Genomic DNA, 24,428 nt, shown 5'->3' with positions numbered 1-24,428 from the left:
GGAGAAATGCAAATTAAAACAATTCTTGATTAAAACCTTATACCTATCAGATTGGCTAATAAGACAGAAAAGGAAAATGATAAATGTTGAGAAGATGTGGGAAAACTGGGACACTAATACATTGTTGGTGGAGCTGTGAACTGGTCTAACCATTCTTGAAAGCAATTTGGAACTATACCCAAAAGGCAATCAAACTGTATACTCTTTAATCCAGCAATTCCACTATCAAGTCTGTATCCCTAAGAGATCTTCTAAAAAGGGAAAAGGATCTATATTACAAAAATATTTATGGCAGCTCTTTTTGTGGTGGCAAAGAATTGGAGATTGAGGGGATGCCAATCAGTTGGGGAATGGCTGAACAAGTTGTGGGATATGAATGTAATGGAATACTATTGTGCTATAAGAAATAATGAACAGAATTCCAGAAAAACCTGGAAAGATTTAAATGAACTGATGCTGAGTGAAGTGAGCAGAGCCATGAGAACATTGTATACAATAAAAGTAACAATGTTCAATGATCAACTATGATAGACTTAGCTCTTCTCAGCAGTATAATTTTCTAAGACAATTCCAAAAGATTCATCATGACAGAAAACTTTTGTTTGTCATGTTAGACATATTTCCACATTAGTCATGTTGTGAAACAAGAAACAGAACAAAATGAAAAACCGTGATATCTTGGGGAGGTAAACAAGGGAGAAAAGGAGAAAAATTTGGAACTCAAAATTTTATAAAAAATGTATGTTGAAAATGATCTTTACATGTAATTGGAAAAAATAAAGTACTATTTACAAAAGAAAACAGTCAAAATGATCAGAATAAGAAAAAAATGAACATACAATGGGGAGTCTTTCCCACAAAGTAGGATCTATGAAAGAGAAATTAACAGATTTGGAACTCAAAAACAGTGGAGAAAAATTTGGCAGGAAAGAAGCAAAAGGTTAATTTTCCCTCCCAAATTCTCCCAGTGCAACTGATCTTGAATTTGAGCTATGTGGAGATAACTTAAAGATCACAGGTCTTACAGAAAAATATGAAAAAATTGTTTAAAATCTGATTACCATAATTCAAGGAATAATATAACAAATTCTAGAATTTCAAATACAGACTTCCTTATTATTCTTCCTTATTGTAGATTTTAGATAGTCTGGCTATAATATATGTGTATGGGTGGGTGGAGTTCATTTCCCACCTGGCTACAGTCCTTTGGACTTCTCTATCATGCCCTCAAGAACTTCATCATCTCATAAGAACACGTCAGCCCTGGAACTCACATCTCATCAGTACCCTCTACCCTTGGGGCTCCTTTGATTGGAGGGTAGAGTGGAAGAGTTCCTACAACCTCTAAACAGAATGTTACAGCTGGAAAGAAACTTAGTCTAATCCAATCCCCTCATTTTACAGATGAGTAAATTGAGGTCCAAGGAGGTTAATATCTAGTAATGACTAGCAACTTAGTGAACTGTGCCAATGTCCATGCTTCAATAGTCAGTTTAACTGATTGCTGCCATCCTTTTTGAGTGCTATTAGCATGTGCAATGCTTGCTAGTGCCACTAACATAATGAAAATTTGTCATTTGAGGGAATCCATACTCACCACCAGAAAAAACTGTGCTTCAAACTCCAAAGTATGTTGTGGTTAAATTGTCAATTTAAGTGACAATGAGCAAAGTTTGCAAGGAACCTAAAGAACAACTATAAAATATAATGGAAAAGGAATTCAAGTAACTCAGTTGTATTCCACTTTTATAAGAAATAGAGATAATGGAATAGCATATACTGAAAAAAAAAACCTAAACTTCAACCCAAAATGACATCCTGAAAATGGGTAATCATAAAAAGTTAAGGATTTGAGATATTTAAAAAAAATCCTCAGGTAAGCAGATAAAATCCAATATGTAAACAAAAGAAGTACAAGAAAGTTAAGTAAGTTTAATTATCAACAAAAGTAAGAAATGAAATTAACTATTTCATTTTTAAAGGCTATTGTTTAAGGAGAAAAATTCATACAATTAGATATTTGGGGTAAAAGAGAGAAAAAATAGGGACCATCAAATGATAAAAATATCCAAAATCAAAAGATTAAAAGAGAATGTAAAAAAAAAAAAAACAGAAGAAGCAAAGGTGAAAGATTTGATTTGATTTGATACAACATGGACTAAATCTGATCTCTACCAAGTCTGGTTGAACAGTAATGGTGCTTTTTGTAGTTTCTTGGCAAGGGGGAAAGGGAACATGATAGGGAGTGGAATGGAGGTGACAGACTGGGATTAGAGGAATGGAGTTGAGGATTATTCTAGTGGGAGGAGGGAGTACTGCTGAACAGCAATCTCATGGTGGGGAAGAGGCATGTTTGTGGTAGAAGATATGGATTTTGTAGTAGTTTTCTTTATGAGAGTACTCCTTCGTGGACAGCATAACATCCTACATCAAGAGAAGGGGAAAATGAAGTCAGGGGGTAGTTGGTATCCAGAGTGATGGGAAGAATATAAAGCCAGAGATAGGATGGGATGAGTCTTTGAGATTGAGACTGATCATGGAGAGGACAGGGAGCAGGTTTGACCCTCACAGTTTGAGACAGAGTAACTTTGATCATTCATGATTGTTTCCATCCAACATTGTTTCCCTCATGAATTTTCTTAAATGTTCTTATTGATGTCTTTTTTATATCACTATAGTTTCCCCTCAGTATTTGGCCTTGCCTGAGTATATTGCCTTGCATCCTATATGCTAAATATAGGCATATATATATATATATATATATATATATATATATATATATATATATATTTTTTAGAAAAAAAAGATTAATGAACAAAAATCATTATAACCAATCAATACATCGAAAAAGTATTAAAATATATATAACAGTTCTTCTTTCAAGCCATGCTTGATTTTTAAATTTTGGAATATTCCCTTTTAATTTTTTTGTGTGGTTTATTCTTTCTATTTACATTTGTGTAGTCATTATGTATATATCTTCTTGGCTTAGTTTACTCTGCATCAGTTCATGTAATACATGCTTCTCTGTATTCATCACATTTCTCCTTTCTTACTGCACAGTAATATTCCATCATATTAATGTACCATCGTTTGTTTAGCCATTCCCCAATCAATGAGCATTTACTTTGTTTCTGGGTCTTTATTATTTTTTTAAAAAGTGCTGTTATAAAGATATAAGGACTTTCCTATCAATGGCCTCCTTGGATCATAGGATAAGGACATCTTAGTCACTATTTGCATAATGAATTGATACTTACAAGAGTATGACAAACAGAAGAATGAGTAAGATCTATCAAAGGTAATAAAAATAAGAGAGCTCAAATCTAGTATTTCAGAAGTTTTAATCTCATTAGAGGACTGGGAAGATAAAGAACAAGTAATTTCACAGTCCATGAATCAGAAAATAAAATCCAAAATTGACTGAAAGGGAAGAGAATGAGGCTATGGAAAACTTTTTGGAATAGGGGATAGTAAAAATATCACTAACAATAAAAAGCAGGAAAGAAGATTTCAAACAATTTATCTAAAAAATAAAAACACGGGACATGAGAACAGATAAATAGCTAAATGAAAAATTAAGTAAATTTAACAAACTTGAGCCAGGGTAAGCAAATGGAATAAATGAGTAAATGGAATGGAAGGACAGAAGAGAGCCTGAGGAAATATATTTGCCTCAAAGAAGTACAAGCTAAACTAATGAGAGGAACAAAGTAGTGACTTAAAAAAAGGAAGATGATAAAAAAGTAACTCAAAAGAAATAAATGGAGGAAAATATAAAACTATTCTGATTTAAACTACAAATGAAATAAGCAATCCAAGAAAATAACAATGACAGAAAATAAAACCCTTCTTTTAATGGCATACAAGAAAGAGATCTAAGAACTGTGACACAGAGAAGGTGCTTAATAAATATTTATTGATTGGTTTCTGAACATAAGAGAAATGTAGATTGAAAATGAAAGACTGGAACAAAACTTAACTGTGTATTACCTGAGTCCAAAAAGGGAAAAATTAAAATTTACTGTATCAAGAGAGATAAAACAGGGAAATTATATTATGGGATAAAGAAACTATGGACAAGGAACTAATCTCACTTCTAAACATGTATGCATCAAATGGTATAACAAATTAATAATGAAAATTTAAATGAGTTGCAGAAAATATATCATAAACTTTATTCTCACTTGATCTCAGCCTGAACTGGTTGAGAAATAATAAATAAGTTCAATTTCCAGAGCATCCTGAATGTTCTTCCTTATTATAGATTTTAGAGGGTGGGTCTTTAGTTGTGAGATGTGTGTGTGTGTGTGTGTGTGTGTGTGTGTATGTGTGTATTCATTTCCTACTTGGCTTCAGTCCTTTGGACTTTTCTATCATGCCCCCAAGAATTTCATCATCCCACAAGACCGCATCAGCCCTGGAACTCACCCTTCATCAAGACCCTCTGTTCCTGCAGCTCCTCTGATTAGAGGGTAGAGTGGGAGAGTTCCTTCCAGAAGTCTTGAATCAGAATATCAGAGTTAGAAAGAAGCTTAGACTCTCTAGTCCAATCCCCTCATTTTATGCATGAGTAAATTGAGGTCCAAAGAAGGTAGGTGACTTGCCCAAGAAGGCTAATATCTATCAGTGATCAGCAACTTAGTAGACTATGCCCATGTCCATACTTCAGTAGTCAACATAATGGAGTCTTTATTTAACCGATGGCTGCCATCCTTATTGAGCATGTGAAATGCTTGTTAGTACTAACAACAAGCTCTGATGCTTGTGTTTGTTTTTGCTTTCAGGATAATTGGATTTTTAATACACTAAATTACCTAATGAGAACAGCCCTCGGTTAAATAAACCATTAGGTTGAGAACAGAAGTGTCAACATAGGAACAATTTAATGACTTGCTTGCTGGTTGCTGATGAACATTAATGAGTTCACAGTCTTCAGCCAAAACACATTTCACATCCATTTTGCAGATAGATTCTAACAAATATATAGTTCTTCAGAATCTTTGCCAAACCTATTCATTCTAAGTAATATCTCACTCTCTTTATTTTCTGCTATAGAGAAATAAGTATAAAGTAAATTTATATCCAAATTAAACAATTTTCTTCAATTTAATTGAATTTATTCAGGTTCAAGCCACAATCTAGGGCATATAATAGATAAAAAGATAAATAAGTGGAAAAGAATTCCAGAAGGCAGTCAAAATTAACATTTGAGCTGAGTTTTGAAAGATAATCAGGATTCCAAGAAGCAGAGATCAGAAAGAAGCACACTTCAGGAATGGCTCATGCAGATGCATGAAGTGGGGGATGGGATGTCCAGTGGGAACGAAGGAAGGAAATTAGCACTTATTAAGCCCTTGCTATGTGTCAGGTGGGTAACTAGGTAGAGCAGGGAATAGAGAGCCAGACCTAAAGCCAGGAAGACTCAGGAACAAAGGGGAAGGGGAAGCACATTGGGGTGGGAGGGAGAGTAGGCTGTACAGTGCTCTACTAAACCTGAGGGGGAAAGCTCAGCATGCAGTTGGGGTCAGTTCTGTTTCCCCGAAAATCCTTTGGGGTAGAGACTTAGGCTGGTGAACTGTGAATTGCCTGGTGTTGGAGGAAGCCGAGATGCATTGAGATTCAGCCCCTAAGTAAACCGCATTCAGAGGAACAAGAGTCAAACAAAAGGGGGAATTAAGGAGGGAGGAGCACGGAAGAAACCTGAAATTACCAAAGATCACAGGAAGAAGAAAACTCAAAAACCTTCAACATAAGCATATAAATCAACAGGGAGAATATTAGTAGCAGAAGTAAATATGGTATCCAGATCTAGTAAACAAGTTCTGACATCTATGAATAAATACTGAAAAACAAAGGAAAATTATCTTATACTTGATGAGAAGGGAGCCTGTAGAAATTGAGGAGAACATGAAACCACCACATGGTATTTTTGAGTGGTTTAAAAGAAAAATAAGGGGTGGCTAGGTGGTATAGTAATTAGAGCCCTGGCCCTGGAGTCAGGAGGACCTGAGTTCAAATCCAACCTCAGACACTCAACAGAAAAACTAGCTGTGTGACCTTGGGCAAGTCACTTATCCCCAACTGCCCTCCAAAAAGCAAAAAGAAAAGGTAAATGAGAATTATGAGAGCACAGTTTCTGGCCTGCACAGCAAAAAATAATGGACTTTTACACAAACCAAGGCTGAAAACCCCAAGATTCATAGTGGCTAAATTTAATAATTCAAATCCAAAACAAGTTTTGTCAAATTTGAATAACATAAGACTACTCTGCACTCCACAAAAAATGTAGGAGGAAATGGAATGTGTTCCAAAGAGCACTGATGTTCAGGATGTAGCCCAAGGTAAACTACCTCACAAGTGTGAGTTTAATCATAAATAAAAAAAGATGAATACTTAATAAAAAGTAGGCACTGGAAACATTCTTGGAAAAAAAACCAGAGGGGCAGTTAGGTGGTGCAGTGAAAAGAGTACTGGCCCTGGAGTCAGGAGGACCCAAGTTAAAATCCAACCTCAGACACTTGATACACTGTGTGACCTTGGCAAGGGCAAGTCACTTAAACCCAATTGCCTTGCCTTCATCTCTCAAAAAAAAAAAAAGAAAAGAAAACTAGACCTGAAGAGAGATTATTTGCTTCTCAGATACCCCAGAGAACAGAAATGCGAGAGGGATGAATAAATACAGCAACTAAGGTCAGCAAGTGACAGCACAGGGATTAATAAGAGACTTCTTTCTAATATATACAAAGAAGCAGGAGTAAAAGCAGAAGTCCTTCAACAGAGGGCAACAGAGGGCAACAGAGAAGAGGTAGGCGTGGGGCATTCAGGAGAGAACCCAACAACACCCTCCCTATAGGTGAATCAATGTTTTTGCGTTGATTATATTGCAAAGTGGGAGGTAAGCAGGGGGATAATTGAGGGGACTGTGCCATGCACATGGGTCACACTGATGGCTAGCAGTCAGATATGTGACCACTGTGGTCTCAGGAAGAGAAGAACCTAGAGCAAAGTAAGTGAGGAGGGAGATTAAGGGAGTATTGAACAAGGTTGGGGGAATGAAAGAGGCCTTGCTTTGGTAGTTGGAAGGGGTTCCACTGATGAATGCTCATATGTGTGAAAAGAGATGTTCTGTGAAGGGAGATAGGGATCTCCTACTGGGTGTGGCCTTGAGGGGATTTGGTGCTTGAAAAGTATGCTAATCCAAACTCAGGAAGGATGGGGGAGGGGAGAAGAAGATTGGAATTCTTGGGGCCTACTGGCACCGGGAAATATGGGAAAGTATAGACTCAGGGAGAAGATTTTAAGGCAAATGGAGAAAAGAAGCTGACCAGAGTGAGGGTATAAATTAATGGTGGAATGCATTAAAAGGGACATGGAGGTGAAGTGGGTGTACTACCACAGGGCAGTCTTCTCTGTCACCTGCCAGTACTGGATTTGTCCTGGAAGTGAGACAAAATGGAAAGGAAGGATGCATGAGGCAAGCTTTATTACTCAGTGGCAGAAATTGCCCAGAGAGCAGAGCCCAGAATGGACAGCTTGAAGTTTTGATTCCATGAGAATATAGGCATTAGGTAGAAGAGAATGAGGTTTTACTCTAGCCAGAAAGAGAAGATGAATAATGAAGAGATAATGAGAGATACTACCTCTGGAAATGAGTGCAAATAATGAAAATTTAAAAATGATTAAAAACTAGCTGAAAGGGAAGAGGGAATATATTTGACCGTGAAGAAAAGAAGGAGGAGGGGAGAATTACATAACTAGATAAAGGCAAGAAAGAAAAAGGAACAAATAAGCAAAACTCCAAAGGGAAAGGGGTAACGAATGGGAGGAGGTTATCAGAGGTGAACTGAAGAGCACCACTGAGCACAGGATCACCTTAGAAGAGAATAAGAAAGGGAAAATCATAATCTAAAACAGTCGCAGAGACAAATGAAAGTAAATACAAAAATACATGACTCTCCTAACTTTAAATGTGAATGGATTAAATAATCCAAAAAATGAAAAAGAATAACAGACTTGATAAGAAAACAAAACCCCACAATCTGCTGCTTATAAAAAACACATTTAAAAAACAAAGACATACACAAAATAAAGCTGAGAAAGCAGAAAATGTTTTAGTATGCATCGAGTGAATACAAAAAGCAGGAGGTGCAACCATGTTTAGCAGCAAGCACCCCAAGCATCCTCAGGGTTTGCTGCCACCACAGGTTCTTGGATCTGCTTTGTTAAAGGAAAGCAACTCAAAATGGGTTAACAAGCTTACTTTAATCAGTCAGATATGTATCATTCACCTAATTCAGGGGAAAAAGGTCAGCACCCCGAACTTCAGAATGTACAGACAGAATTATCAAGACAGAAATAGATCGACAGATTTCCAAACTGTCCAACCATTACATCCATACCAAATCAACATCTGGGTTTCAAAGCGGGGGGGGGGGGGCCCCTCTGGACAACGGCTTTCCAGAGTTTCATCTGATCAAATCACAGAACACTTCTCAAAGTGAGCCCCAAAACAAAGCTACACATCAGGGCTTATATAGCCTTCTCCTGGCTCAGAGAATGTAACAACCTTCTGGACACACTGGCCAATCAAGAAGTATCTACTGAAAAACAAGCCTCCCACCCCAGGCTCCAGGTGCACTTTAGCCTAGGGGCAGGGAAGATCTTTAAAATTTACATTCCCATTACACCACGCTATCTGACAAAGCAAAAACAAACAATAAAAAAATGTGATAAACAAGGAAACTATATTATTGTAAGTAGAACTATAGACAACAAACCAATATCAGTAGTAAACTTATATGCTCCAAATGCCTTAGTATTGATAAAGAAAAAATTAACTGAGCTACAAGACAACATAAAAACAACACAATCATGACAGGAAACTTTAATATCCTCTCAGTTTTGAATAAGTCTAATAAAATGGTAAATAAAAGGGAAAATACAAAACTGAACAAACAGCTGAAGAAACCAGAGTTAAAAGTCTTATGGTGTTTTCTAAACAGGACTGCAAAAGAATATATCTATTTCTTAGCACCACATAGAACATTTACAAAAACTGACTCACCTATTGTGGGCAGAGATATTGCAAGCAAATGTAAAAATGCATTAATAATTCATACATCCTTGATAGACTGTAATGCAACAAAAATAGTTATTGGTTCAGGAATCACAAACAAAAGACAGACTCAAATGGAGTTTTAACAATGGAATATTAAATAATTAGTGGATGAAAGACTGAATCACAGAAACATGAAAGAAAATAATGAAGATGCAATAACAGAGCAATATTTCTAAGAAGCAGCTAAATCTGCTTAGAGGAAACATCATACCTCTATAGACATACATTAAGAAAGTGGAAAAAAAGATTAATTAATTGAATAACCATTTTTTTTTTTTGCATTTTGGAGGGCAATTGGGGTTAAGTGACTTGCCCAAAGTCACACAGCTAGTAAGTGTGTCAAGAGTCTGAGGCCGCATTTGAACTCAGGTCTTCCTGACTCCAGGGCCAGTGCTCTATTCACTGCACCACCTAGCCACCCCTAAATAACCATTTTTAAAATGAGTGAATAAGCAAACCTAAAGTAAGCAAAAAAAGCAGAAATATTAAAAATTGGAGAAATCACTAAATTAGAAACCATAAAACCCATAGAAATAATAAGTAAAAACTAAAATCTGGCTCTTTGTAAAGAGTAATATAATTGATAAACCTTTAGCTGATCCATTTAAAAAGAGGGCAGAAAATCAAATCAATAAAATATCAAATGAACAAGAAAATGAATAGCAAATGCAACAAAACCATAATATATTTAAAGAATAATCATAACATATTATGAGTGGTTATAAGCTAACAAAACTGAAAACACAAAAGAAATGGAGGAATAAATTCAAAAATAAAAATTACCAAAATGGTTAGAAGACCAGACAGAGATCTTATATAATCCAAATTTCAGAAAAAGAAAGAAATCTAGCTATAAAGGAACTACCAAGGGGGAAAAACAAGTCAACAAATAAAAAACTAGTCTTGTTGATAGGACAATTTTATCAAACTTTTAAAGAACAGTTAGTACCCACATTTTACAGAGTATTCCCAAAAACTTAAAAAGAAAGCACCCTATCAGAATATTTTTATGAGAAAAATGCAGTCCTAATATCTAAACTGGGGAAAGATAAAACAAAAAAGGAAAACTATAAGCAAATATAATTAATGAATATTAACTCAAACATTTTAAACAAAGTCCTGTCAAACAGAACGTAGTGATTTATCCAAGAAATCATTCACTATGACCAAATGGGATTTATGCCAGGGATGGAAGGATGTTTCAACATTAGGAAAACAATCAACATAATTAATCACATTAAAAACCAAAACATCCTAAACCCCATGATCATCTCAATATATACAGAAAAAGCCTTTGACAAAGTAGAACACTTTTATGCTAAAAATTCCACAAAGTACAGACAAGGAGGAACACTTGTATGTGAGTGTGTGGCAATTGGGGTTAAGTGACTTGCCCAGGGTCACACAGCTAATAAGTGTCAAGTGTCTGAGGTCAGATTTGAACCAGGTCCCCCTGACCCCAGGGCCAGTGTTCTATTCACTGTGCCACCTAGCTGCCCCTAGGAACAGTTTTAATATCATAAAATACCTATTTAAATCCAAAAGCAAGCATCATATGCAATAGGGATACATTATAACCTTTTCCAATAAATACAGAAGTGAAGCAAAGATGTCCAGTTTCCCCATTATTATTTGATATGGTTCTGTAAAGAACAGAAATAGCAGTAAGAAAAGAAAAAGAAATGAAAGGCATAAAAATATGCAGAGAGGAGGTAAAACTATCCCTATTTGCTGTTGATATATGACAGTTTACTTGGAAAATCCTAGGGAATCATCAAAGATACTAATTGAGACAATATCTTTAGCAAACTTTCAGACTATAAAATAAATCTCTGCATTTCTTTACAAAAATAACAAACCTAAGGAACAAAAATAGAAAGGGAGGGGCAGCCAGGTAGCACAGCAAGTAAGAGCACTGCTCTACTGCTCCACTGTCGGGATGACCTGGGGATCGAATCTGGGCTCAGACACCTAGCACCCACCCAGAAACACCTGGCCGTGTAACCTTGAGCAAGTTACTTAACCCCAATTGCTTAGGGGAAGCCAGGTAGCTCAGCAAGTAAAGAGAACCAGCTCCAGTGTTGGGATGACCTGGGGATCAAATCCGGGCTCAGATACTTAGCACCACACCCAGAAATAACTGGCCGTGTAACCTTGAGCAAGTTACTTAACCCCGATTGCTTTAAAAAAAAATAGAAAGGGAAATCCCACTCCAAATAACTACAAAATGCATAAAATATCTTAGAATCGAATTACCAAAATACACAAAAAACATATAAATTCAACTACAAAGTGTTCCTTAAAGAAATAAAGAACAACTTAAATCACAATACTTCAAAAGTCAATTTACATTTTTAATGCCATATCAAATTATCAAGGGGATACTTAATAGAACTTTGTCCTTACTTTTTTCCATTCAAAAATTTGACCCTATAGTTAGCCAGTTACACTTTACACTGTTTTCTATCCCTGAATTCTTTGCCCTCTGGTTCAATTACTACTTACATCTTTTCAAACCCCAATCCTAGATTACTCCCACTCTGCCTTCTCCACTCCTCCTTATGAATAAGCATAGCAAAAGGTATGGACATTTTAGTCACTTTATTTGCATAATTCCAAATTGCTTTGCAAGATGGTTGTATCATTTCACAGGTCTACCAGCAATGTATTGGTGTACCTAATCTTCCAAACCCCTCCAACATTGAGTGTTGCCATTTTTGGTATATTTGCCAATTTTCAGGATGTGAAATGAAGCCTCCAGGATGTTGTGATGTGTATTTCTCTCAATAGTGATTTGGAGTTTTTTTTTTAAATGTGGTTATGAAAACTTTGAAATTCTTCTTTTGAGAACTGTTTATCCTTTGACCATTTATCTACTGGAAAATGGCTTTAGAATACGTGTGTGTCTATGTGTGTATATATGTATATGTGTGCATATGTATATATATATAACCCACATATGATACACACACACACATATATATGACATATATCTTGAGTATCAAACTCTCATTAGAGAAATTTGATAAAAAGATTTTTTATAATTTAGCCACTTTCCTTCTAATCCTAGACGCCTTAATGTAGTGTGTGCAGAAGTTTTTCAGTTTGAAATTCTCTCTTCTGCTATAAACACAGTTATGTTCCTTCTTTAATCTGTTTTTTTTTTAAGGTCTCCCTGTTCCTACTGGCTGTTTGCCTTACACACTGCCCCCCCCCCCCCATGCTCCGTCCCTGCCCCCAATCTCTCTTCTCATTTGATACCCTTTTCCCTTTAACATTCTATTTATTTGTTCTGTTTTCCTGCTTTTATCTGGTTATATATTTCTTTCCTCTCCCTTTTTCTCTTGTTTTGTCAAGTAGATTTCCTTCTCTTCTCTCGTTTGGGAGTAAATCTATTTCCTGCCATTTGGCTATTCTCCTTCCCCTCTGATCTTGTGACCCAAAGTTGGAGACAAGGTTATCATAGTTACAACTTTTGGGTACTTTTCTCCTGCCTAAGTTCTCCGAGGCAGCTATTTGATCCCCAGTACCCCCAAGTCCTCACTCTAAGCACACCTTAATAAGGTATTATGCTTGGCACTACTCTCCTCACAAGACTTTCAGCTAGGTTTGGCAAACCCATAGCTGTTTTGTGGTTTAATCTTGTCCTTCATTTCTGTTCTGGTTACATAACATAACTACTAAAGAGGAAAGATTATTGGAGAAACTCCAGCTACTTAGTAGGAAAGTGGTTTCTATGAAGATATTTTATAATGTATTATTCTTGGCCACTCACTGTTACAGGTTTTCTTCCTAGGATAAACTTCCTTTAACATTTTGATTATATGGGTCTTAAAAACTAAAGAATCCTGGCCAAGTGTCCATCCCTAATAGAGTCAAAGATGTTGGACATTTAAAAAATTGTTTACTCTCTCTATGTGTCTCTCTCTCCTCCCCCCTCCCTCTCCCTTTTCCTTTCTCTCTCTTTCTCCCCCTCTCACAGGGTATACCTAGGACAACAGGATTAAAAGTTTTCTAAGGATTCTAAACAGTTTTGGACTGGGACACCTAACAAGAAGGAGCAGGAATGACAGAGCTCTGTAGAAATCAGCTTATTGGCAAATATCCGAACTTTTTAGATTTAGGTGATGACGCAACTCTGGCTAGAGGTCAAATCAGCTGTGCTATATGTATTGTAATATATCCCATGTATCATTAGGATTTTTTTTCATTTCAGTATCTTTAATTATTAGAGTTCTCATTTTTATGTTTTATTATTGAATGTGTTTTTACTGTGAGAAATAAAATTCTTAATAGTTATGGATATTGCCAATGGTGAAATAATTGAAAAAAAAGTATAATTATAACAATGACAGAGTAGGTAGTTTGAAGACCTGTTACTAAAATATCAACCAATCACAATCTCCTCAAATTTTCATGAAGTCTTGCTCCATGTTCTTACCAGTCCATTGCTCAGATTACTAATAGAGAGATCAGAACAAATTTGGGCACAGAACTAGATTCTGGCTATGATATAACTGATTATATTTTTCCACGAAATTTTAGACACTCTGTAAAACTTAAAAATGTGATATATTTTTACATCACCTCCATCTTTCCGAAGTGTGTGTGTGAATGTGTGTGTATGTGCGCATAACCATTAAATCTGTGGATGGCATAACCTCCTTTTCACTATTAGATTTCAGTGGAAATTTTAATATTTGTATGGAATGAGGATGAATCCATGTTTCCCATCTCCCAAAATAAAATATGTTAAATTCGTGGGCATTACTATTGTGTTATTGTGTACATGTTAATATATGCTCTCAGCCTTCTACTAGGTGCTATAGGGGCTATCTAGGAAATAATTTCCTGATGCTGGGTACTTACATTTGGTAGATAAGACACAGATATATGGAGCAAGCAGGGAACTACTACAAAACAACATATTTTTAGATGTATGAGAATACAGATAATAAAATGTAAACTATTACTAAATGTTGGGGGAATTAAATAGGATTCAGTGCAAATATGTCATCTGAATATCCAGTTTCAAAACGTGCTTTCACAATCTGCATCTGAGAAAATGACCTATTTTTTCCCCTCTTGATGTATTATTTCCTAGTCATCATTATAAAGTGTTAGTAGTACCACAAAACAATATAGTAACTGAAATAACATACCAAATATTTCAATATATTGGACAAACTGCAGATATTTTTGATTATTAATTGATATTTTTGCATTCAGTCTAGCATACTGAGGAAAATTTCTACTGCAGATTTTTAGGAGGTCATTCATGTACAAGAGGCACACAAGACATAGATGGATTTCTATGCATACCACTAAAGGGAGTACCTGGCTCTGTGAGATCAGATAGATAGCAAAAGCATGACATATTCATCACAGAAACATGTTTCTTAGACATTAATGTCTTAAATTAGTAATTAATAAAATAGAATTATTATGAGCTAAAATTAATCTTTGTATAATTCACAAAAATCTATAGCATTTCTTAAATGACATTTCAAACAACAATACTATCCACAAAATTTGGTTTCTGTTGGGCAATAAACAAAAAAATAGGAACTGAATAAGATTATAAAGAGAAACTTCCTCAGAGCTGATATCATTAATGCTGACCATTCAACTTCACATACAAACACACATTTGTTACTATGTATGTTAGCTCTCAGAACACCAGCCATTTCCAAACTAGGTGTCATCACAAAAGGAAGTCCAAGAAAATAAACTCTTTTAACAATCAAGGGGAACCTACACTCTTCAGTATTAGGCCATATTTGAAGTTTTGATGTTGGTATAACAACAGATGAAATTTCAACATTTTAATTCTTAATTTTAACATTCATTAATGAGTAGTTTACAGATTAGTTGCTAAATGTAGAAAATTTAGTTAATGTAATGTTTTTTGTTCAATTTACAAATATGGTCTATCAATATGGGACTTCTTTTGAGCTTACCATCTTCAGGGGGATGCCTGTATTCTTTGTCATCCATAACTTCATAGTCAAAACCAAGCAAGTCAATGGGGATAGTATATTTCCTTGCAAAGTTCTGCTGTGCTCCAGTTAAGAACGCTTGAGTGAAGAAAAAGCCTGAGAGCCAGAAGACTGGTGGTGTTCCGGTTTCATACCAATACTACATAAGCACAGTGGGAGAGATAAAGGCTTTATCACTGTAAATAAGGTCTCTCTACTCTTAAGAGTTCAACATCTGCAAATAAAAAATGGTCCTAGAAACCATTCTAATGTGTTTTTAGATAAGTTACGTGACAAGTTGACACTATGAGGAGGGAGTGGTGCCACTGCAAGGGTAGGGGGTGGGGTGGGGTACAGAGAAAAGAAAAGATGGAGATACAGAAGACAAACTCTTCCACTTTTATTTTTGCCTAGGCATAGATAGCCTGAGTGTTAGGGATACAATGTAATGTTGCCCTTTGTAAGAATAGCTTTAATATTCACATTATCTACAGAGATAAAAATCCTAAATGCTCCATTTTGGGGGCCTTCTTCTGGAAACAGATTTTGGGGGGGGCTTTTTTTTGGAGGGGGGAAGGCTGGGCAGTTGGGGTTAAGTGACTTGCCCAAGGTCAGAGGGCTACTAAGTGTTCAGTGTCTGAGGCTGGATTTGAACTCAGGTCCTCCTGACTCCAGGGCTGGTACTCTATTTACTGCACCACCTAGCTGCCCTGCTGGAAACGGATTTTTGCCTAGAACTATTCATACTTCTATACTTTTAATCTCCCTTAAAAAGTCCAAGAATCACAATACATAATGAATTCAAGTATAACTATCTTTCGCAAACTCAATTCTTACACTTACCCTAAAATCTAAAGATATCCATTTTCAGTGAAAGTTAATGTAGAGGGTAGTCACCAATACATGTTACAATATTACTATGGTAAACTAAACAGTCTACCATATTGCAGACAGTTTAAAAAAAAAGAGAGAGACAAACATAAAGGTCAGAAAGTATATCTTCCCATTTCTCTCTTCATAATCTGCAAAAATTGGATAATCTAAAATTCCTGAAGACTTTCTATCAAAATACAGTTCAATATACATACATATATATATATACTGAACTATACTGAGTTCATATCTTTTGTGGACCTCTGATATTAAGTGCACTCTAGGGAACTGGATTTGAAAGCTGCAAATTATTTCCCATGCTCTTCCTTTTCCCAGCTGTTTCTATGATAATGCATAAAGCCCAAAGCCAAGGCAGGAGGACCGTGGGGAGACAAGGCAGAAATGTTCCTTAGTATTGACCCCACAATACATGTCTAAGAAAAGTCCAATCTTTTACTGCTGCCAAGATATATCCGGAAAATATAATTGTTAATACTGTAGTAATGATCACTACTCTAAGAGCAATAGCAATGGAGTTGAACTTGCTTAGCCAATATTTTCGAGATGATTGGATATTAAGATCATTACCCATCATGAAATCAACTAAATGAATGATTCTTATAACTTGGAAGACTACTATTTTAGGAATAATAAATCAGATTACTCATTGAGTAGTTAGTCAAACTAATTAAAATGTTCAATGTATTACATTAGGGATCTGAGTTCATACTTGATAATGGGCAAGCCAATTTTATTAAAGTTTTTTCTTTACATTTGATTGACTTGAATGCCCTTTGTGAAGCTGACTTCACTAAAAATGCACATCTGCCACTTGGAAAAGCCTCAAGAAAGATTCATCCTCAAAAATCAGTTTTATGGAACTACAGGCCAACGGGTTAGTGAAATGATTACATAAATCACATCTGAAAATGACTGGCAAGCTGGCTTCAACTGGCACAGTAATACTATTCAAATGGAACAAAATGACAAAAAAGAGGCTTAACTGTATAGCAGCTATCAGATTGGTTATTGCTTACCTCTAAGAATTTTAACCTGGCAAGGAAATCATTCACATAGCTGCCAAGTGGTTTGAGGCTTGGGTAGGATTTTCCCATCCACATTCCTGGAATTTTGCCTATCAGAATGCTTTTTGAAACTTCCTCCAGATCTGAAGACATTACAACAAGTCCCTAAAACAAATTTGATATTTGGTTAAAAAATAAAAGCAAGAAAACCAACCACATTTCAGGGGCAATCAGCTCTTACTCTTTTCCTTATCTCCTTAAATACAGTTGCTTGCATTTACCTTTCTTATCCCAAACCTCCTGTATTCCTATGTGTTTCTCTACCTTACTTCTCCCTAAACCCATTCTTTATTGCCACTGAGACTTTCAGGCTCTCCCTTCGTATCTTAATCTGTTCTCTCAATCCACTATTCCTGCTCTGACCTCATTTTTCCTCTCTTCATAGTCCTGATACAACCAGATGACTAGTTCAGCTATGTACAAAGTCCTCCACTCTTGAATCCCTTGTCCTATGATCAAACTGCCCTTCATGGACTGCCAATTCTCAGTCTTGAGTCATGGCCACTATCCACCTTCTCTGTAGCTATTTCTGTACTGCTGAATGTCATAACTACGTCAACTGGTTCCACTACAAATTCATCTTCTCCCATCTTACCTGGGTCTTAACTGCTTCCTAATTTAAATAAATTCTAATACAATAAGAATTTATTAAGTACCTACTACGTGTCAGTTACTATGCTAGATCCTAAGTATACAAAGAAAAAAAGGTAATAGTCCTTTCCCTTAAAGGACTTACATTCTTCTTGGGAAAGGATAACATGTATAGTCACACACAAGAAATATACAAAAGAAAAATAAATAGAAGTATTTTAGTATGGAGTAAGGCTTGAAGCAATAAAAGCTGGGGGAATCAGAAACAGCTTCAAGGGAAAAAGGCACTTTAGTTGAACCTTGAAGGGCTCTGAGAGGTGATCAAGGAGAGTACTTCAAGCATGGCAGTGGGTTTTAAGTAAGAAATGGGAAGAGTCTTTGCAAAAGCACAGAAAATAGTAAATAGGCCAGTTTAACTAAAATATAGAGTATAATGAGAAGTAATCAGTCTGGACAAGTTGGAACCTGATTGTGAAGAGATTCAAATGCCAAACAGAGTAATCTGTATTTTATCCTAGAAGCAAGAAGAAACAATGGAAACCTCTTGAGCAGAGAAGTGACATACTCCGGCTTTAAGAATATCAATATGGCAGCTGTGTGGAAGATGGAATGGAGAGAGGAAAGATTAGCTGAAGGAAGACCAGAGAGGAAACTATTGCAACAATAGTCTAGAGGAGAAATGAAAAGGGTGTAAAGTAGGGTGGTGGTGGAATGCATAGGGAGAAGTAGATGGGTGGGAGAGAGAGAGGAGAGATTGAATTTGGGTGACTGAAAGGATGCTGATACCTTCAAAAGAAATAGCAAACTAGGAGGAGGGGTGGATCTAGGGGGAAAGATAATAAGTTTACTTTTGGACATTTTGAGTTTGAGATACTTGTGGGACTTCAAGGAAGAGATATCCAGCAAGTAGGTGGAGGTGAGATGAGCTCAGAAGAGAGCCTTTCTTACACTCTATTGCCACTGTTCCAAAACATCTTTTAAAGTCCCTACACCTTTGCTGGCCTCCTTGCTCTCCATAATCTCACCTCCTACTATATAACTAAGAAAATCAAGGCCAGCCCTCCATCATGAGCTTTTTTTTTTTTTTTTTTTTTTTGCTTTTTGCAGGGGGGAAGGCAGGGCTATTGGGGTTAAGTTGCCAAGGTCACACAGCTAGCAAGTGTTGAGTCTGAGGCCAGATTTGAAGTCAGGTCCTCCTGACTCCAGGGCTGGTGCTGTATTCACTGTGCCACCTAGCCACCCCTATCATGAGCTTTTTAATTTTTTTTAAATTTTATGTTTGTTTTTAGTTTACAGCATTCATTTCCACAAAATTTTGAGCTACAAATTTTCTCCCCATCTTTCTCCTACCCACCACCCCAGAACAGCAATCTCACTGAATACCCCCTTCCCCAATCTGCTCTCTCCTATATCCTGCCCCATTCTTCCTCCAAATTTCCAGTAGGGCAAGATGGATCTTCATACCCCAGTGCCAGTATAACTTATTTCCTGGTGCATGTCAATAGTAATAATAATAAATTTTTAAACATTAGATTTTAAAACTTTGAATTCCAGATTGTTTCCCTTCTTTCCTTGTCACTCATCCTTACCAGGAAGATAAGCAATTCCATACAGGTTGTACATGTGTAGTTAAACAAAACATTTCCATAGTGGATAGATACATTGTAAAAGACTATTTCCCTCTATCCTATACTTCCCCCAATTTGTTCTATTTTCTACTTTGACCCTGTCCCCTTTCAAAAGTGTGAGCTTCTAACTACCATCCCTCCCAATCTGCCCTCCCTTCTATAATCCTCTCTCTTATCCCCTTCCCCCCCTACTTTCCTGTAGGGTAAGATACCCTATTTAGTGTGTATGCCATTCCCTCCTTAAACCAAGTTCAATGAGAGTAAGGTTGACCCATTCCCTTTTGCCTTCCTGTTCTGTTCTCCATTGTAACAGTTTTCCCTTGCCTCTTTTATATGAGATAATTTATCCTATTCTGTCTCTCCCTATCTCCTCTCATTTTATTCCTCTCTCACCTCTTAATTTTATTTTAAAAATATCATCCCTTCCTATTCAATTGATCTTGTGCCCTCTATGTATACCTGTACACATATATACACACACTCACATATGTATTCATATGCCCATATATCCTCCTATATAGACATATATATATATATATACATATACATTTATATTCTCTTCAACTATCCTCTACTGAGAATTTTCATAAGTTACAATTATCATTTTTCCATGTAGGAATGCAAATAGTTCAAGTTTGATAAGTTCCTTATGATTTCTTTTCCCTGTTTACCTTCTCATGCTTCTCTTGCTTCTTGTATCTGAATGTCAAATTGTCTATTCAACTCTGGTTTTTTCATCAAGAAGCCTTGAAAGAGGGGTGGCCAGGTAGCACAGCAAGTAAGAGCACCGGCTCCATCATCAGGATGACCTGGAGATCGAATCCTGGGCTCAGACACTTAGCACCCATCCAGAAACACCTGGCCGTGTAACCTTGAGCAAGTTACTTAACCCCAATTGCTTAGGGGCGGCCAGGTGGCTCAGCGAGTAAGAGCACCGGCTCCAGTATTGGGATGACCTGGAGATTGAATCCCAAGCTCAGACACTCAGCACCACACCCAGAAATAAGTGGCCGTGTAACCTTGAGCAAGTTACTTAACCCTGATTGCTTAAACAAAAAAACAAAAAAAAGAATGTTTGAAAGTCCTCTATTCCACTGAATGACCATATTTTCCCCTGAAATATGATACTCAGTTTTGCTGGGTAGGTGATTCTTGGTTTTAATCCTAGCTCCTTTGACCTCAAGAATATCATATTCTAAGCTCTTTGATCCCTCAATGCAGAAGCTTCCACATCATGTGTTATCCTGATTGTGTTTTCACAATATTCAAATTGTTTCTTTTTGACTGCTTGTAATATTTTCTCCTTGATCTGGGAAGTCCGGAACTTGGATATAATATTCCTAGGAGTTTTCCTTTTGGGATCTTTTTCAAGAGGTGATTGGTGAATTCTTTCAATTTCTATTTTGCCCTCTGGTTCTAAAATATCAGGGCAATTTTCCTTGAGAATTTCTTGAAGGATAATTTCTAGATTCTTTATTTGATATGGCTTTCAGGTAGTCCAGTAATTTTTAAATGATCTCTCCTGGATCTATTTTCCAGGTCAGTGATTTTTCCAATGAGATATTTCACATTGCCTCCTATTTTTTCATTTGTTTGGATCTAATAGTCTTGATTTCTCATAAAGTCATTAGTTTCCATTTACTCCAATTTAATTAGGAATTATTGTCTTCAGTGAGCTTTTGAAATTCTTTTTCCATCTGGCAAATTTGGCTTTTTAAGGCATTCTTCTCCTCATTGGCTTTTTGAGCCTCTTTTGCCACTTGTTAGTCTTTTTTTTTTAAGGTGTTATTTTCTTCAGTCAGGTTGTTGACTCTCTTTTCATGATTTTCTTGCATCATTCTCATTTCTCTTCCCAATTTTTCCTCCATTTCTCTTACTTGATTTTCACAATCCTTTTTGAGCTCCTCCATGGCCTGTAACCAATTCATATATATATATATATATATATATATATATATATTTTTTTTTTTGGAAGCTTTTGGTGAAGGAGTTTTGACTTCCCTGTCTTCCTCCCATTCCACACTGATCCTTTTTGTCCCCAAAAAAGGAACCTAAGGTTTGATTGCTATGTTTGCTTTGCTTCCTTTGCTTGGTCATGTTGCCACTCAATTATTTGACTTTTGGGCTCTTTGCCACCGTAGAACTCTGCTTCCAGAGAGGAGAGCTTTGTCCCAAATTGCTGGGGTTTTCACAGCTACCAGAGCTATTAGTTGGGCACCCTCTCTACAGACACCACAAGCTCTGGCTCACTGGTCACACACCCCAGGACCTCCAACTAAGACAGTGATCCAGATGCAAGCAGGTTAAAGCAAGAGCGATTACCCTCTGAATGGTCACTTGGTCCCCCTAGATCTGCAGGCTAGGAGCTCTGAAGCAGCCACGTGGAGGTGGCTGCACAGCCACCACATCTCCACCATGGGGGCAGCAGCCGGACTGTGCTCTGTTCCCCCCAGTTCCAGCAGAGTTCCTCACTGACCTCTCAACTTTGCCTTTGGCATTTATGGGTTGATAATTCTGGAAACTGCTAGAGCTGCTGGTGATCCAATCTCCCAAAGTCCACTCCAGCCACTGCTGGTTGGGGCTGCCCTGAGGCTAAAACCTTAGGCTCAGGTGGGGCTGGGCTCAGCTCCCAGCAATGGACCCTTCCTGCCAGCTTCCAGGCTGCCTTCATTAGGAGATTTGTTTTTCTCTGTCACTTTGTGGGTTGTGCAGCTCTAAAGTTTGTTTAGAGCCATATTTTGTAGGTATTTGAGGGGGTTATGGGGGGAGTTCATGAAGTTTTGCTGCTTCTATGCCACCATCTTGGCTCGCCCCCCATTATGAGCTTTTTTCTCTCCTTATTGTAGGGCTGCTTACATTATGACTGTCATGAATCATTTTTGTGACTGGTTTGTGCCTTTTTAATTATTTAAATAATCAATTTCTTATTTTCTTAATCTGCATATTTTTTAGAAATATTCATCTTTTTTTTTAGTAAGTTATCAGTTTTGCTGTCATATAATTGGACAAAATAAGTTCTGAGTTCCCATTATTTCATCTTCGATTGTTATGAATCCTCTTTCATTTCTTATACCAACAATTTGCTTTTCCTCTTTCTTTAAAAAAAAATTAGATGGGGCGGCTGGGTGGCACAGTGAATAGAGCACTGGCCCTGGAGTCAGGAAGATCTGAGTTCAAATCCGGGCTCAGACCCTTGACACACTTACTATCTGTGTGACTGTGGGCAAGTCACTTAACCCCAATTGCCCTCCAAAAGGCACAACAAAACGAAACAAAAAACCCCAATTTTTTTCATTAGCTTTTTGTTATTGTTGTTGTTAAAAACAGTTCCTGGTTTTATTTATAAATTCAGTGATTTTTTTTTCCTTTCAGTGTTGTTAATCTCTTCCATGTTTTTCAGAATTTCTAGTTTGGTTTTGGGATTTTTGGATTTCATGTATTCTGTCCTTTCTCTCTTTTGTTTGATTAGAGTATTTAGAATTATACAATTTCCCCTAAGATTTGCTTTAGTAGCATTCTACAGTAAGTTCTCTACTTACTTCTACCTTTGGGTACTTCATTTGAAGCTCAACTCAAATATCTCATGCCAGAAAAAGCCTTTTTTGCTTCTGTTAGTCATTATTGCACCAACCCCTGACCCATACTGAACTGGGTATTTATTTTTGTTTTGTATCTATCTTGTGTTTATCCCTCTGTTTACATGTTGTAACCTTCTTCCAAGAAGAATGTAAACTCCTCAAGATGGTTTATTTATTTTATTTTTCTTTATATTCCTAGATCCTAGGTTGGGTATGTTGTCTCATTATTGTAATTTTCTTTGATGAATTATCTATAAGTTCTATGACTTGTTCTTTGACCCAGCAATATTTTTGAATTATTCAGCCTCCAATTAATTTTAATTCTTTTTTTCAAAGGTCTTTTATTGGATACATTTTATTGTATCATTGACAAAAATAATGCCCCCAATAAATATTTTTGTACAAACAGTGTGTTGCCTCCTTTTCCCCTAATCTAGCAAGGATGCTGAGTTACCACATACCACATAATCTCTCATATAGTGAATCTTTTGTTGCCAAATATAAGAATTGAAATGGATAGTAAAAATTCACCAGGCCTCCTTATTTTTAAAGTCCTCAAACTCATACAAAGAGCCTTTACTCAAATTACTGCAGTGAATGGCCCTGAATGCCTCAAAATCCCTACACATCTTTACCCTTTTCCTCCTCTGCTAGTCTCCAATTAAAAGGTGGCTTGTCAACAGTAACCCTCTTAGGTTTCCTTCACCCCACTTCCTCTTATTTGCTCTGGGAGCTTGTTCCAGTGATTATTCTAAGACCAAAATGGAGGGAGTGTTGGTGCGTGACTTTCTGTTTGCTGATGACTGTACTCAATGCAGCCTCTGAAGCTGAGATGCAACAAAGTATGCTTCCATTCTCTGCTGTTTGTGCTAATTTTGACCTAACAATTAACTTCAAGAAAACACAGGTGCTCCATCAGCTAGCTCAAATCTCTCCTTTTCAACTTCTTCCTTTCCGGTAGTCAATTCACACTATCCCCTAAAGAGTTTTGCAAGCCTTAAAATGCCATCTAAATGTTATCTAATCACTGTTAAATGCCTAGAAAGACTTGTCTACCAGGGTTGCTTCCACTTCCTCACATGCTTATCAAAAAGGCTTCTAATTCCATGGCTCTACTAAACCTAATCTCTTCTGGTTTTAAATCCCTTTCTCACTCTCATTCTCCTTGATCTCTTTTGGAGCTTTGTCAGTGATGATCTCTCCCTCCTCTCTGATACTTTCTCTTCCTTTGGCACTTGTGACACACATTCTCTTCCCCCAGAGTTCTCCAACCTATCTAAAGATTTCACTTCGATCTCCTTTGCTGGTTCATTAGTCTCCCTTCTGATCCTCCTCAGGTTCTGTTCTTGGTCTTTAATAATGTGAACAGCTCCCGTGGATTCAAGTACCATCTCTAGTCAGATTACTTCTAGATATATACCACCTCCTACTGGTTACTCCTAGATGTCCCATTAGCATATCAAACACAACGTATCCTTGAGGACTATTTTGTGACACAGAAGCCCAATGGTGGGCAGGCAGGCAGGGATAGGGAATAGACCTGTGATTTCATTGGTTAAATCAAGCGCCCTGGT

General features: G+C 36.8%; 1 protein-coding gene across 1 annotated transcript in view; it reads right to left on the bottom strand.

Annotated features, from left to right (window-relative positions):
• DNAH7 (dynein axonemal heavy chain 7) overlaps nt 1–24,428 on the bottom strand; it is a 326,128-nt gene that overhangs the window by 12,001 nt on the left and 289,699 nt on the right. Inside the window, exons 61-62 of the mRNA XM_069070242.1 lie at nt 17,010–17,162; nt 15,082–15,259 (exon numbers count right to left, since the gene is read on the bottom strand). Of these exons, the coding sequence (XP_068926343.1) occupies nt 15,082–15,259; nt 17,010–17,162 (331 nt within the window). The remainder of the gene's footprint in view (nt 1–15,081; nt 15,260–17,009; nt 17,163–24,428) is intronic.

This window comes from Petaurus breviceps, unplaced genomic scaffold (assembly GCF_028583685.1).
Source record: "Petaurus breviceps papuanus isolate PSGF00001 unplaced genomic scaffold, PetGlider_PUasm1.0 90804, whole genome shotgun sequence".
Lineage (NCBI taxonomy): Eukaryota > Metazoa > Chordata > Mammalia > Diprotodontia > Petauridae > Petaurus > Petaurus breviceps.
This window is presented reverse-complemented; position numbering and strand designations above follow the sequence as displayed.